Below are 17,268 nucleotides of genomic sequence, written 5' to 3'. Positions count from 1 at the left end.
TAGGTGTTAGCTCTTCTCTAAATTTTTGGTAGAATTCAGCTGTGAAGCTGTCTGGACCTAGGCTTTTGTTTGCTGGAAGATTTCTGATTACAATTTCAATTTCCGTGCTTGTGATGGGTCTGTTAAGATTTTCTATTTCTTCCTGGTTCAGTTTTGTAAAGTTGTACTTTTCTAAGAATTTGTCCATTTCTTCCATGTTGTCCATTTTTTGGCACATAATTGCTGATAGTAGTCTCTTATGATCCTTTGTATTTCTGTGTTGTCTGTTGTGATCTCTCCATTTTCATTTCTAATTTTACTGATTTGATTTTTCTCCCTTTGTTTCTTGATGAGTCTGGCTAATGGTTTGTCAATTTTATTTATCCTTTCAAAGAACCAGCTTTTGGCTTTTTTGATTCTTGCTATGGTCTCTCTTTCTTTTGCATTTATTTCTGCCCTAATTTTTAAGGTTTCTTTCCTTCTACTAACCCCTTTCCTTCTACTAACCCTGGGGTTCTTAAGTTCTTCCTTTTCTAGTTGCTTTAGGTGTGGAGTTAGATTATTTATTTGACTTTTTTCTTGTTTCTTGAGGTATGCCTGTATCGCTAAGAACTTTCCCCTTAGCACTGCTTTTACAGTGTCCCACAGGTTTTGGGTTTTTGTGTTTTCATTTTCATTCGTTTCTATGCATATTTTGATTTCTTTTTTGATTTCTTCTGTGATTTGTTGGTTATTCAGCAGCGTGTTGTTCAGCCTCCATATGTTGGAATTTTTAATAGTTTTTCTCCTGTAATTGAGATCTAATCTTAATGCATTGTGGTCAGAAAAGATGCTTGGAATGATTTCAATTTTTTTAAATTTACCAAGGCTAGATTTATGGCCCAGGATGTGATCTATCCTGGAGAAGGTTCCGTGTGCGCTTGAGAAAAAGGTGAAATTCATTGTTTTGGGGTGAAATGTCCTATAGATATCAATTAGGTCCAACTGGTCTATCGTGCCGTTTAAAGTTTGTGTTTCCTTGTTAATTTTCTGTTTAGTTGATCTATCCATAGGTGTGAGTGGGGTATTAAAATCTCCCACTATTATTGTGTTATTGTTAATTTCCCTTTCATACTTGTTAGCATTTGTCTTACATATTGCGGTGCTCCTATGTTGGGTGCATATATATTTATAATTGTTATATCTTCTTGGATTGATCCTTTGATCATTATGTAGTGTTCTTCTTTGTCTCTTTTCACAGCCTTTGTTTTAAAGTCTATTTTATCTGATATGAATATTGCTACTCCTGCTTTCTTTTGGTCTCTGTTTGCATGGAAAATCTTTTTCCAGCCCTTCACTTTCAGTCTGTATGTATCCATTGTTTTGAGGTGGGTCTCTTGTAGACAACATATATAGGGGTCTTGTTTTTGTATCCAGTCAGCCAGTCTTTGTCTTTTGATTTGGGCATTCAACCCAAATCAAAAGGTGATTATTGCTAAGTATGATCCTGTTGCCATTTACTTTATTGTTTTGGGTTTGAGTTTATATACTCTTTTTCTGTTTCCTGTCTAGAGAATATCCTTTAGCATTTGTTGGAGAGCTGGTTTGGTGGTGCTGAATTCTCTCAGCTTTTGCTTGTCTGTAGGGCTTTTGATTTCTCCTTCATATATGAATGAGATCCTTGCTGGGTACAGTAATCTGGGCTGTAGGTTATTGTCTTTCATCACTTTAAGTATGTCTTGCCATTCCCTCCTAGCTTGAAGAGTTTTTATTGAAAGATCAGCTGTTATCCTTATGGGAATCCCCTTGTGTGTTATTTGTTGTTTTTCCCTTGCTGCTTTTAATATTTGTTCTTTGTGTTTGATCTTTGTTAATTTGATTAATATGTGTCTTGGGGTGTTTCACCTTGGGTTTATCCTGTTTGGGACTCTCTGCGTTTCTTGGACTTGGGTGATTATTTCCTTCCCTATTTTAGGGAAGTTTTCAACTATTATCTCCTCAAGTATTTTTTAATGGTCTTTCTTTTTGTCTTCATTTTCTGGGACTCCTATGATTCAAATATTGGGGCGTTTAACACTGTCATGGAGGTCTCTGAGATTGTCCTCATTTCTTTTAATTCGTTTTTCTTTTTTCCTCTCTGATTCATTTATTTCTACCATTCTATCTTCTACTTCACTAATCCTATCTTCTGCCTCCGTTATTCTACTATTTGTTGCCTCCAGAGTGTTTGATCTCATTTATTGCATTATTCATTATATATTGACTCTTTTTTATTTCTTCTAGGTCCTTGTTAAACCTTTCTTGCATCTTCTCAATCCCTGTCTCCAGGCCATTTATCTGTGATTCCAAGATTTTGGATCATTTTCAGTATCATTATTCAGAATTCTTTATCAGGTAGATTCCCTATCTCTTCCTCTTCTGTTTGGTTTGGTGGGCATTTATCCTGTTCCTTTACCTGCTGGGTATTCCTCTGTCTCTTCATCTTGTTTATATTGCTGAGTTTGGGGTGTCCTTTCTGTATTCTGGCAGTTTGTGGAGTTCTCTTTATTGTGGAGTTTCCTCACTGTGGGTGGGGTTGTATCAGTGGCTTGTCAAGGTTTCTTGGTTAGGGAAGCTTGTGTCGGTGTTCTGGTGGCTGGAGCTGGATTTCTTCTCTCTGGAGTGCAATGAAGTGTCCAGTAATGAGTTATGAGATGTCAGTGGTTTTGGAGTAACTTTGGGCAGCCTGTATATTGGAGCTCAGGGCTGTGTTCTTGTGTTGCTGGAGAATTTGCGTGGTATGTCCTGCTCTGGAACTTGCTGGCCCTCGGTTGGTGCTTGGTTTCAGTGTAGGTATGGAGGCATTTGATAAGCTCCTGTCAATTAATGTTCCCAAGAGTCAGGAGTTCTCTGGTGTTCTCAGGGTTTTGACTTAAGCCTCCTGCTTCTGGTTTTCAGTCTTATTTTTACAGTAGTCTCAAGACTTCTCCTTCTATATAGCACCGTTGATAAAACATCTCCTTTCGAAGACAATGGGCTGCTTTTCTGGGTTCCTGACATCTTCTGCCAGCATTCAGAAGTTGTTTTGTGGAATTTACTCAGAGTTTAAATGTTCTTTTCATGAATTTGTGGGGGAGAAAGTGGTCTCCCTGTCCTATTCCTCTGCCATCTTAGGACCACCCCCCCCATTTTGCAATTTTGATCTTAATATTGGTGATGGAATATCAGCTTAATAACTGTAATATTAAAGGATGAAAGAAATACTTATTTAGAGCTTATAAGTAAGTATAAGAAATAGTATTTCCTCAAATTTTTGTGTTCTACAGTATGTATGAATTTTTAACTAAAAACCATCCATTGTATAATGTACTGAACTGTTACAATCTTCTGTTAGCTATAGAATAAATGTGCTTAAACATACTCAGGAAAATGTGATCAAAGAAATGTAAACAGAAGTCTTTGTCTATTACTAATTCTCTTTGCCAATCATATTTACTAGAAAGATAATCATTGTAAGGAATAATAAAGATTACATGTGACTCTAATGTGCCCAATTAATTCTATAACAAATATATTCTAACTTGCTTATATAATAAAATTACAGTAAATAGTTCATTGTGAACACTTATTTAGTACATACTATTTGCCCGTCACTTTTTTGATGTGGTTTGTATGTGTGTGTATATATATATATATCAGTTATTTTTCACAACAACATTTAAGGTAAAGACTATTATTTTCACTTTACATGAAGAAACTGAGGCACGGAGAAATACATTCAAAATCATACTTTCACTAAGTGGCAAAGGCAGGAGCCAAATCTAGGAAGCCTGACTCCAGGGTGCTTTATCTTAACCACCACTCAGGATACTTGATTAAATCTATATTTTAGAAAAAGAAAGGAAGGAAGGAAAGAAAAGAAAATAGTTTCCCTGAGAGAATAACTAGAACTTTGTACATAAAACACATGGCTACAAACCTCAGCAAGTTGTCTTTGTAACTCTGCTATCTTCTGTTCATATATCATTTTTCTGTCAGACACAATAGCCATTAAGTTAAATCGAATTTCACCTTCACTGTACCTAAGAAAAAATGACAGTTTATAATGTAATAAAGAAACGTAACACTGTTATAATAAAGATAACCTATTTTGATTACTCCCTTATTTTCTGGGGTAGACACAAATCTACCAATCAGCTAACCATAAAAACTGATATTTTAAGAAAACTTTCGTAAAGAGGAGACATTACAACCAATATTACAAAAATACAATCATAAGAGAATACTATGAAAAATGATATGCCAACAAATGGATAAATTCCTAGAAACAACCTTCTAAGACTGAATCAGGAAGAAATAGGAAATCTGAATAGACTGATTACTAGTCATATAATTGAATGAGTAGGGTTTCCTTGGTGGCTCAGTGGTAAAGAATATGCCTGCCAGTGCAGGAGACGTGGGTTTGATACCTGGGTTGGGAAATCCCCTGGAGAAGGAAATGACAACCCACTCTAATTTTCTTGCTTGAAAAATCCCATGGACAGAAGATCCTGGCAGGCTACATGGGATTGCAACAGAGTCAGACATGACTTAAAGACTAAACAACAAACAATAACAATGGTTGAATCAGTAATCCAAAAAAAAAAAAAATCCCAACACACAAAATCCAAGACCAGATGACTTCACAGGGGAATTTTACCCAACATTTAAAGAACAGCTAATATTAATACTTATATTTCTCAAACTATTCTTAAAAATATTAAGAGGATGGAATACTTCCAAACTCATTCTGAGTATGGCATTACCCTGATACAAAAATCAGAGACACTTCAGATAAAGAAAATTACAAGCCAATATCCCTGGTGAACACATATAGAAAAACTCTCAAAATATTAGCAAACTGAATTCAACAATACATTAAAAAGATCAAGTGGGATTTATTCTAGGGATGTAAAGATGGTTCAACATACACAAATCAATCAGTGTGATAACTGCATCAACAAAACAAAGCGGAGAAATCACATGATCATCTCAATAGAGGCAGAAAAATTATTTGACAAAATTCAATATCCACTCATGATTAAAAACTCTTTAACAAAGATATAGACGGAACATATCTCAACACAGTAAGGGCCAAGCTTACTGCTAACATCATACTCAATGGTGAAAAGTTAAAAAGCTTTTCCTCTAAGATCAGGAACAAGACACGGATGCCTACTCTCACCACTTTTATTCAATACAGTATTAGAAGTCCTAGCCACAGCAACCACACAATAAAAAGAAATAAAAGGCATTCAAATTGGAAAGAAGCAAAACTCACTATTTGCCGATGACATGAAACTAAATACAAAATGCCCTAAAAACTCTATCAGAAAACTATTAGAGCTGTCTGAGCCACCAGGGAATCCCAGTAGTTTTAATAGCTAATAAAAACTACTGCATTTCTATACACTAATAACGAACTATCAGAAAGAGAAACCAAGAAAAAAATTCCATGTACAATTACTTCAAAAAGAATAAAATACCTAGGAATAAAGTTAACAAATATAGTTAACCATATCTACAGGGTGAAAACACACTGAATAACTGAATTTATCAGCAGAAACCATGGAGACCAGAAGGAGTGGCATACTATTTCTCAAATGCTGAAAGAAAAGACTATGAACCGGAGATAAAGTAAACTTCAGAGGAAAGAAAATTACTAGAGCAGGACAGCACTGTGTAATGGTAAAAATGTCAATCCACCAAAATGAAATAGTGATCATAAGTGTTCATGTACCAAACAACAGACCTGCAAAAATACATAAAGCTTTAAAAACTGATAAAACCAAAATTAGAAACAGGCAAATTCAAAACTGTCTCTATTTGCAAATGACCTAGTAATCTATGTAGGAAATGCCAAGGAATTAACAAAAAGCTTCTAAAGCTGGTGGATGAGTTCAGCAAGGTTGAAGGATACAAGACAAAGAAAGAAAAAAAATTAAACTTTATTTCTATACACTAACAATGATCACATGGAAATTAAAAATTAAAATATAGTATCATTCATTATCAGTCAAAAGAACATGATCTACTTGGGGTATAAATCTGAAAAATATGTATGGAATTAGTATGCTAAAAACCACAAAATGCTGATGAAAGAAATTAAAGATCCAAGTAAATGGAAGGCCATATCAAGCTCATGGATTGGAAGAATCAGCTGAGTTTAAAAAAAATACCAATTCTCCTAAAATTGATGTTTGACACAATTCCTATCAATAGCCCAACAAGAACTTTTGTAGATACAAAATTACACTATAATTTACATGGAGGGCAAAATAACTGTAACAGCTAAAACAACTTTAAAGAAAAAGAATAAAGTTCAAGACTTACAATAAAGCTACAGCAATCAAGACTGTGAGGTACTTGCAGAGAGGAGAAAAACAAATCAGTGGAACAGAAGAGTGAACCCAGAAACAGACCCATACAAATGTGCCCAACTGGATTTTTTTTTTTTTTTACAAGGGTGTAGGAACAGTTCAGTAAGGACAGCATTTTTTAACAAATGGTGCTAAACCAATTGAAAATATGAAGCAAAAAAATGAACCTTGACCTAACTTGACATCAAACAAAAATTAACTCAAAATACATCACATAAAATATTACCCTATAAACCCTTAAGGAGAAAAAGGGGGAAATTTTTGGGACCTAGGTCTAGACAAAGATTTCTTAGGTTGGACAACAAAAATACAAATTCATAGTGGGAAAAATTGACAAACTGGACTTGGCTGGAATGGAGAGCTTTTGCTCTGTGAAAGACCACAGTGGAAGGATGAGTCGATGGGACCGGGAGAGTCTGTTTTCACCCAAGTGTCTGAGGAAGGACTGGTGATATCAAGAGTATATAAAGAGCCTCAAGGCTCAACAGTCAGAAAACAAACAATTCAATTACAAAATAAACAAAAGGTGTGATCTTCAACATTAGTCATTAGGGAAACGCAGATTAAAACCACAATGAAATATCACTACCCACCTATTAACATGGCTAAGATAAAAAATTTTGACAAAACCAAATCCTAGCTAGCTTGCGGAGAAACTGGATCACTTATACTATACATTTCCACTTATAGGTGGAAATGTAAAATAAAATAGTACAGCCACTCTGGAAGAGTTTGTCAATTTCTTTAAAAAAAATTAAACATGCATTTACCATACAGCTAGGTATTATCTCAGAGAAACAAAAATTTATGTTCACATAAAAATATGTACACAAATGTTTACGGCAGCTTTATTCATAATAGCAAAAACCAGAAATTAATCCAGATGTCCTTTAATAAGTGAATGGGCAAAAAAAAAAAAAAAAAAGACTATCCATACCATGGACTACTACTCTTCTATAGAAAAGAAGGTACTATTGACAATACTAAATATCCTGGATGAATCTCCAAAGAATTACACTGGGTGAAGAAAGTCAATTCAAAAAGGTCACATATTTTATGATTGCATTTATGTAATACTCCTAAAGTGACAAAAATTATAGAACTAGGGATTAAGGATAGGGGTGGCAGAGCAGGGGTGTAGTGGCTGTAGCTATAAAAGGGCATCATGAAGAACCACTGCAGTGATGGAATTATCCTGCATCTTGACTATATCAGTGTCAGCATCTGGCTGTGACATTGTACCACAGTTTTACAAGATGTTCCTCCCGAAGGGTAAAGGGTACACAGGATCTCTCTGAATTATTTGTATAACTTAATGTCAATCTATAATTATCTCAACAAAAAAATTAATTTCATAAAAAAGACAGTCCTGAAGCAATAAACGTCACAAAATAACTGTATAAAGTATCTACCTAAACAGAGATGCGCATGTTTAGCTCCTATAAAGACAAGATAACTTATTATTATGTAGAATTTAGAGATTTTTCTGTATGATTTCCTGAACATATTAATCCAATCCAAAGAAAAAGTTCAGTAAGTATTGCTAAAACAACAATTTTAAAAAAGGCTTAAAGAAATGTTTAAAAATGAGGACGTTCGTTATGCCAAAGAGATAAGATGAGCATTTACTTTTGTATCCTTTTTTCTATGACTGGCCTCACTGCACTGATCCAGTCATCTTGATTGCATGCACCTAGGAAGAAATGCAAAAGCATTTATATCAGATTTGACATCAATATTATTTCAAAAGTTTATTCAAAGTATCTTTTTTTAAATATTTTGGCAAACTCATTATAGAAAAAGCTTTTTAGCATAACTGTGTTAAGCTTCAACCCTTCCTTTCTCGGGAATGATTAGAGGGAAATGATAAGGTATCATAATTTGCATTGTCACATTGTGTCACTGCTAGACAAATGTTTGAGAAAGTAATGAATTAGGCAATTATTTCATTAAAATTCTTGTCTCTGTGAGATAAGGATGACTGCCTTTCATTTTACAGATGATGAAACTGAGGGCTAAGAAAAGCCCACTCACGTTAGCGACAAAATAGGGATTCAATCCTTATCTGACTCCCCACCATCACAACTATAGAAAAAACAAAACAAAACTAAAATCCACACACAATGCAAAACTGATTTTACCCAGTTGTTTTAATCCTCCCTTTTTACCTATATTTTAGCATAGCCACCAGCTGTGTAGCAAAACTGGCCGTTCTGTTTTATAGTTTACGTCCTTTATAGCTGATGGATCCAATGAATAGAGAATGGCTGACCAGACAGATGCCAAGAGGAAAAATGCAGAGATCAGATCAACCCCCAACCAGAGAAAATCAACTTCTACATAATTAAAAGAACATTCTATTAATTTTCTTTAAGAAACATAGAAAAATAAATATTTTTAAACATGTAAATCTGCATGAGATGAACTATTGGTTCCAGGCATGGGTGTGGGCAGTAAGAATAGAATAAGCAAAATAAAACTGCAAATGTTTTTTTTTTTTATTCTGGAAGTATAAAGTTTTGCGAACAGCAAACAACATTAGATTTCATAAAAACAGGTTTCACTGAACTTAAACCGAACTTTAAAAAGAGACAAAGAAAACTTAATGAGGTAAAATATGGAGTTAAACTTGTGGGTCTGTTGTTAGTTCATTACTAGATCAGAACCACCTCAGCCTCACTCAATAACCATTTATCATGAGCTCAAGGCTGGAGTTAGGGTGGGATCAGGACAAATCCACCCTTTGGCACAAAGGACAGCACGGTACTGCACTATTTAAATAGAAGCTTTGAAGAAAAACATTTCTATAGACTGTTGAACACTGAATTACAGAGATTCTTAAAGATCTAAATCCAAGGGAAAATATTTTAACACAGATGACAGGGACGGGATCGTATTTCTTATCAATGACAAGTTAAGTTCACTGAAAGAAGTAGTTTTTAAAAGTTAACTGAAAAATCAAAAATAAATTGTGTAATCTCGGGACTAAAAACACTTTTCTCATAGGAAAAAATTAAAGGTCCCAATGAAACTACAGTAGTCAACATGTCCTCACTGCCTGTTACTTAGTTTCAAAAAGGACTGAAGAGCTTAAGGACATCACCTCCCGTTTCAAAACCTACACAGCACTGGCACTGAAACGAAGGTGAACATCCAATCCTTTTTTCTTCATCAAAATTGAAATGCCAGGAATAGGAACTACATTACCTAAGTCAATCGGTCCTTCTCTTAATCCATCTAGTTCATACAGTCTCCCATTAACAGGAACATAACTGACAAAGTGAAAAGCATCTTCTTCTTTTGCTGCTGTCTTAGCGTCAAACTCAAACATTTGCTGTCTACAGGGAACAGAAAAACCGTGAGAAACAAATCGGCAAAGATAAACCAGCAAATATTACATTTATGTAATATAAAGTCTCTTTACCTGGCAAAACTGTTGTGCACTTGTCGGATGACATCTGAATTACTCAGCGCCAAACCTTTCATCTGAAATAAGTTTTGAAAGTAGCCTATTAAAATAAGAACCATCACAAATAGGATATTTTAGGAATAATAAGATTGTACTCACAGCTGCATCAAAACTTTGTGAAAATTCTTTAAACTCTGATAATGTCTCTCCTAAATGGACATCTTGATGAGTACAGTTCAATAACACACTTACTATGGCTTGAGTAGCACAAGCATTATTAATTACCTATAAAATATAAAAGGAAAAATATTATCAATGTGTTTTAAAAAAACCCAGCTTTCAACTGGTGACACTGACCCCTAACATATGAAAAAAAATAATAGCTTCCAAATTTTACTTAATATAGTATTAGCATAAACATAATAAACATGATTAATTTCCATTTTTAATCTATTTGCAGGAATTTTATGCAATTCTGGAGCTGAATCAAATAGATTAAATGAATTCATAATATCAGTGAAGACTAATCTAGTTAGAGTGACGAAATCAATATTTCCTGGTCTAAAATATACCTGATAAAACCCAAACAGCCTATGCTTCCCTCCTATTCACTTCCTAATAAGCTTGTTTCTACCTTCAAACATTCAATCCAAATTTCAGAATCCAGTGCAAACTCTAACTTACCTGTGTAATTGTTAGAGAAATTATGCAACAATCTATATTAGTTTCTTCCCTCATTTGAATTTCTAAAAACGACAGCATATACGGCAGTATACTGTCCACATATTTTTCAATGCAATCTTTACAGCCCTAACCTCTAGCTATTAACTGTTTATTTAACAAATTGTGAGGACCTTACATTCTACTGAGAGAAGAAAACATCTAGATAGCACTTATGTGCAAGTACTGTTCTAGGCTTCTTTTAATCCTGTCAACCAACAACTTAAGAAGAAGGAGTAATATTATTATCCTCATTTTACATTTGTGGAAGCTGAGGAACAAAAAGGTTAAGTAACTTGCCACATTCTACTGAGAGAAGAAAACATCTAGATAGCACTTATGTGCAAGTACTGTTCTAGGCTTCTTTTAATCCTGTCAACCAACAACTTAAGAAGAAGGAGTAATATTATTATCCTCATTTTACATTTGTGGAAGCTGAGGAACAAAAAGGTTAAGTAACTTACCCCGAGGGCACAGAGCTAAGAGGCAGGTGATCTGGTGTGAAAATCAGTCTACTTAGCCAACACTGGAGGCTGGCTCCACACACACTTGTGGTCTCTCCAGCGAGATTATAACCTACTCGTGGACAAGGGCCTCTGCCACACTCCCTACAGCACCTACTCAGGGTTGAGATCACAGAGCTGGAAAGAGCCTCAGACCATCATTGCAAATGCCAGCTAGATTCACTGTAAAGTTAACCCTGATAAATTACTTTAAAAAATACAATTTATTCCTACTGCTGTATTTCATTACAACACTGTAATTAAAAACCATTTTCCAAAAACGTTAATTCGTTTATGATCTGACAATTTGGTAAATTATTTCTATTTTGCCTGATTTCAAAATAAAATCCTTTAATCATCTTCCTTTATTAACTCTTACACTCCTACACTTTTCTGTGGTCAGAGACTTGAAATCTTATAAACATCCATGAGTTCTTACACTTTTGACTGCAGTATGTTAAAGAAATTCCTTGCTAAGCCTGCTTTTTCCATTTCTCCATTTCCAAGAGACCACTCTCTTACTCCCAACTCTCAAACAGTAATAACACCACACTCTTGGAATTCCCCTTACAGTATTTTGTACTCAAAACTATCTTATGGTTGACAATTAGAGAAAAGTAACAATAGATCTAGAATCCAATTAACATTGCCACTGACTTCTTTTAATATGTATTCTGATCTGAATCACAGTTCTTTAGTAAATTTGGATGAAAATTTGTAATGATTAAAGGAGACATCATAAAGGTCATTAACTAAAACAAGACTTAGGGCTCTCTTATCTTGGGCCAAAATTATCTGGGGTTGGGTTGGTAGGAGTGAAGTCAACAGAAGTTAAAATTTATACTCATTCACACATTCTTTCAAAATGATGACACATTAAAGACATACTCTATACCTAATGCTACACTAGACACTGAGGCTACGGCGGAAAATACTAACAAACCCTCCTATCATCTAAGAACTTCAAATCTGTAATCCATCACTTCAGAAATTTTTTTAAAGGATTAGTAAAGAACTCTAGGCAAAATCATCAAACTGTATACAGTAAATATGCAGTTTTTTTGTATATCAGTTATATTTCAATAAAGTTGGGTTAAACAAAAAGAGAGAGAAAGAAAATCATGTGGTTACTGATACTCCTCTTCTGGAGTTAATAAGGACTAAACAGTGTCCATGATTTATTACCAGCCTGTTTTGTGTTTGTGTGAAGAACAGTCATTATGTGTGTGCATGGGTATAAATATAGCTCTTCAGGTTTTTAAATGAGTTTAGTGCCACCAAGTGGTAAGGCTATAAACAGCACATGAGTCTTACTCTTGGGAGAGATCTTCCAAGACCCCCAGGGGATGCGTCAAACATGCACAGTACCAACCCCGAAAAATAAAATGTTCTTTCCTATGCTAATGGGCTGGTAGCATCCACTAGGGGCAAAGGGATGCGTCACACCCCATGTGGGATGGAGGACAGCATGAGATTTTGTCACACTATTCAGAACAGCACACAGTTTAAAACTCATGGTGTACTTCTGAAATTTTCCATTTAATATTTTCAGCTAGAGCTGACTGAAACCATGGAAAGTAAAACAGCAGACAAGGCGGGGGGATACTGCACAGAAGTAGCAAAAAATTCTTTTTCAGACATTAAAAAGTGCACAGCCATTCAGTTGCTCAAATATTTATTGAAACATCCACTGGGGGCCAGACATAGTGATAAATGCTGAACACACAGTGAGCGTAAGAGATGCGGTCCTTGTCCTCATGAAACATGTAAAAATCACCTTATATACATCCTTTTGGAAGAACTTAAACTTATTTCAGAAAATAATTTCTGCAGTATAAATTATGTATACAGTCCCCAACTGCTTAAATCTTTAACTAGTCCTGAGTGTTCTACTAAAAGCATTCTGACTTGTAACACACTTAAATAAAGCAGTAGAGTTTAACAACAGAAGGAAGGCTAGACCAGGTCACAAGAAGGGTTGCCCCAGAACCTTAGGAATTTGGTCTGAATTCCTTGAAGAGGCCATATATTCTCTAATTCATCTGAGCTCTTCCACTCTCTACCTCTTACACAAAATCCAATTCACACATTCATGCTGCCAACCGGATCCTGCAGCTACCTGACTTCACAACACAGAGGCTAGAGAACAACTTCTTATCCTGGTGTACAGAAAAGAACATGGCAGACGCCTAGAGAAATACACCTAAAACTGCTTGAAGTACTGCATTATAAATTATAGTCAATCTTCACTGAGTCATAGCTATAGGATAAATTAATAATGTTTTAATATTTATTAACAGACTTTATTTTCTTGGGCTCCAAAATTACTGATGGTAACTGCAGCCATGAAATTAAATGACGCTTATTCCTTGGAAAAAAAGCTATGACGAACCTAGACAGTGCATTAAAAAGCAGAGACAGGACTTCCAGTTCAAGATGGTGGTGTAGAAGAACACATACTCATCTCCTCCTGCAAGAGCACCAAAATCACAACTAGCTGTTGAGCAGCCATAGACAGGAGGACACTGGGATCTACCAAAGAGACACCCCATGTCCAAAGACAAAGACGAAGCTGCAGAAAGACAGCAGGAGGGGCACAATCATTATAAAATCAAATCCCATTTCCAAAAAGTAGGTGACCCACAAAATAATACCAAAGAAGCTCTCCCACTGTTGTGAAGGTTCTGAATCCCACGTCAGGCTTCCCAGTCTAGGAATCTGACAAAGGAACTGATTCCCAGCGAATCTGACCTTGAAGGCCAGTAGGATTTGATTACAAGATTTTCACAGGCTAGGGGAAACAGAGACTCCAGTCTTGGAGGGCACAAACAAAACCTTGCGTGCACAAAGACTCAGAGGAAAGGAGCAGTGACTCCATGGGATACTGAACCAAAACCACCTGCTAGTGTTGAAGGTGGAGGTGTGGGTTGGCAGGGGCTCACCACAGGGATGGGAGTACTGACAGCAGCAGTCTGGGAAGGTCCCCTTTGGCATAAACCCTCTTGGAGGTCATCATTAACCAGACCATAAGCCTGCAGACCAGAGGGCTGGGTCGCCTTAGGCCAAAAAAACTACCAGGGAGGGAATCTACTTGGATTAAAGCTTACTGAGAGCAAGGCCCTGCCCACCAGAGCAAGGGCCAGTTTTTCCCACCACCAGTTTTAAGAGAGCACTGAAAGCACAGTAGAACCTAGAGAACAGAGAAGGGAATTCATTCTAGAAGAGAAAAGGGCACAAAAAGGAACAAATTAAGATGAGATCTTTGATACAGTAAGTATATTGGTCTGCCTGTATTAGTATGCTTGTAGACAAGAGTATGGGGTCATTAGTCATCTACTAAATCAGTATTGATAAGCCATTAGGAGCTTACCCTAGGAGTAAGATATTTTAAATAGGAAATAGCAGTAAAAACAGTGATTCAGAAAGGTTTGGTTTAATACAACTTACAGGAAGGATTGAAAATGGCTAAAAACAAACAAGATCCACTGGGTTGCTACCCTAATGCTGCTGCCGCTGCGTCGCTTCAGTCGTGTCCGACTCTGTGCAGCACCATAGACAGCAGCCCACCAGGCTCCTCCGTCCACAAGGTTCTCCATGCAAGAATACTGGAGTGGGTTGCCATCTCCTTCTCCAACCCTAAAGTTCATGGTTGTTTAGTCACTAAGCCATCTCTGACCCTTTTGCAACGCCATGGACTGTAGCCTGCCAACCTCCTCTGTCCATGGGATTTTCCAGGCAAAAATACTGGAGTGGGTTGCCATTTTCTTCTCCAGGCAATCTTCCTGACCCAGAGATCAAACGTATGTCTCCGGCATTGGCGGGCAGATTTTTACCACTAAGACACCAGGGAAGCCCCACCTTAATGCTAGTATGAAATAATAAAGGGCAATAGGTTAATGGAGCAAACAAAACCAGGATCACCCAAATATGCAAGTCAGAACTCACGGTGTCAGGTATACAACTAAAAATAAGATTAAAACAAAATAAGGGGATATGAATAACAATCATATAAAACAATTTTGTAAACTTAAACTAAAATGGAGAAATTAAAAAAAAAAATCTTACCAGAACTAAGTCAAGAAAAAATAAGTAGCCCAAATAAGTCTTTTAACTAGCACATGGCTACAGTAGTTAAAAATACATTCACAAAGAAAATACCAGGCACAGACGATTTCATAGGCCAATTCTATCAAAATTTGAAGAAACAAACCATTTAAATTTTATACAAATTCTTCAGGACAATTACAAAAAAGAAGAAATTTCAACCCAATTCATGAAATAAGCACAGCTCTAATACTAAAACTAGCCAAAGTCATTACAAGAAAGGAAAATTAAGGCCCATTTCATTCAAAAATATAGATGCTTAAAAAAACCTCTAAACAAATACTGAATTAAATTCAACAGTGCATAAAAAGAGAATATATCATGGCCAACTGGGCTTATCTTAGATATGAAAGAATGACTTAATATTAGAAAAATTCATAAACGTAACTAATCATATTAACCTATTAAGAGGGAAAATAAAAACGATCATGTTAATAGATGCAGAAAAGCATTTGAAAAAACTTGGTCCTTCCATAATAAAGACACTTACTAAATTATTAAAAGAATGTCCTTACCCGAAAAAGAATATTAAAGGAAAAAAAATCTGAAACGGGAAACGGTAAAAGCATTCCCTCTAAAATCACAATGATTTTATTGGACGTTTAAACCAGGCAATAAGATGGGAAAAATAAACTAGAGACACAGGGATTCAAAATAAGGAAATAAAACTGGTATTATTTGATATAGTAATTTAGATAGAAACACTTCTCTCAAACCAACAAATAACAAACATAACAGAGTTGAGGAAGATGGCTAAATATTAAGACATAAAAATTAATTATTTTATACTAGCAGCAAACATCTAGAAAATGCAATTGAAGAAAAGATGATTTATAACAGAGATATTAAGGAATTAAAATAACTCTAACAAAAATGTAAAAGACCTTTATTAAGGTCTTTTATGCAACATATTAAAGATAATAAAAGCTTAAAAGCACATCTAAAAGTAAATAAATAAAAGCAGGTCTAAATAGAGAAACGTATTATGTTTGTGACTTAATATCATGAAGATATAAATTCTCCCCAAGTTGATATATATATATGCAATGTTATTCGAGTCAAAATTCCAATAGAAGTTTTCTTACAGTTTGATAAGATGATTGAAATTTATATGAAGAGCACAAGGTCAAGAATAGGAAGGATATTTCCAAAAAAGAGCAGGTAGGGGAGACATGACCTATTAGATCTAAGAACTTACAAAGAAGTGAAAAGAATTAAGTCAGGGTGGTATTGGCAGAGACAAAGTGATCAGTACAACTCAGGAAACACACACACATGTGTGGAACACATATACAACAGGGGTGGTGTGTCAGATAAGTAAGGAAATATGGATGTTCAAAAAAAGGGTGATCCAGGTGGGAAAAAGGTAAAAATGAAACCCTACCTCACATGATATACCAAAATCCAATTCCTGATGAATTATGGACATAGATATCAAAAATTAAAACTTAAATGCATAGGTAAATATCTTTCATAACTTCAGATAGATAATAATTTATTAAACAAGATACAAAAGGCACAAGCTCTAAAATACAAATTTCCATTATCAAAAAACACCCATAAAAAGTAAAACAATAAAGTACCAATTTGGAGAAGCAGTATCATGAATATATAAACAATGCCTATAAATAAAAAAGAAAAGTACATTAATCCTACAGAAAGTAACTTAAGACTTTCACAGAAGAAACACATATGCCACTAGGCATCAAGACCCTTTCAACAAGATTAGTGACCAGGGAGATGTAAACTCAGACCACGAAGAAGTACCATTTTAGAATGAGCTGGCTGGCAAAAATCAAAGAGGTCTAACAATAACTGCATACTGGAGTACGTGGCTACACAGTAACTCAGATATTGCTAGTACAGGTATAAACTAGAGCCCCTCCTTCAGAAAGCACTTTGATATTTCCTCCTTAAGTTATACATTTACCTATCAGATTAAGTAGTATGGTACTTCTGGTTACACATCAGGAGATAAAATAGATGTACAAAAATAAGTAGAGCTGCACAGTTCAGAGTGATGCAAATGAAAACTAAACAATGAAAAGAAAACAATTATTTAAGCTTCCCAGGTGGCTCAGTGGTAAAGAGTCTCCCTGCCAATGCAGGAGCCACAGGTTCCATCCCTGGATCAGAAGATCCCCTGGAGGAGGAAATGGAAACCCACTCCAGTATT

General features: G+C 35.5%; 1 protein-coding gene across 4 annotated transcripts in view; it reads right to left on the bottom strand.

The window, feature by feature from the left end:
- Positions 1-17,268, bottom strand: part of UCHL5 (ubiquitin C-terminal hydrolase L5) — a 47,593-nt gene that overhangs the window by 12,159 nt on the left and 18,166 nt on the right. For all 4 annotated transcript variants that reach the window (XM_004013585.6, XM_012187008.5, XM_042257069.2 and 1 more), the window contains 5 exons: positions 9,925-10,050; positions 9,781-9,842; positions 9,564-9,694; positions 7,986-8,049; positions 3,917-4,019 (listed from right to left, as the gene is read on the bottom strand). In XM_004013585.6, the coding sequence (XP_004013634.2) occupies positions 3,917-4,019; positions 7,986-8,049; positions 9,564-9,694; positions 9,781-9,842; positions 9,925-10,050 (486 nt within the window). The remainder of the gene's footprint in view (positions 1-3,916; positions 4,020-7,985; positions 8,050-9,563; positions 9,695-9,780; positions 9,843-9,924; positions 10,051-17,268) is intronic.

The sequence above is a fragment of the Ovis aries genome, chromosome 12 (genome assembly GCF_016772045.2).
Source record: "Ovis aries strain OAR_USU_Benz2616 breed Rambouillet chromosome 12, ARS-UI_Ramb_v3.0, whole genome shotgun sequence".
Lineage (NCBI taxonomy): Eukaryota > Metazoa > Chordata > Mammalia > Artiodactyla > Bovidae > Ovis > Ovis aries.
Note: the sequence above shows the minus strand (reverse complement) of the source record. Positions and strands in the feature narration are given on the sequence as shown.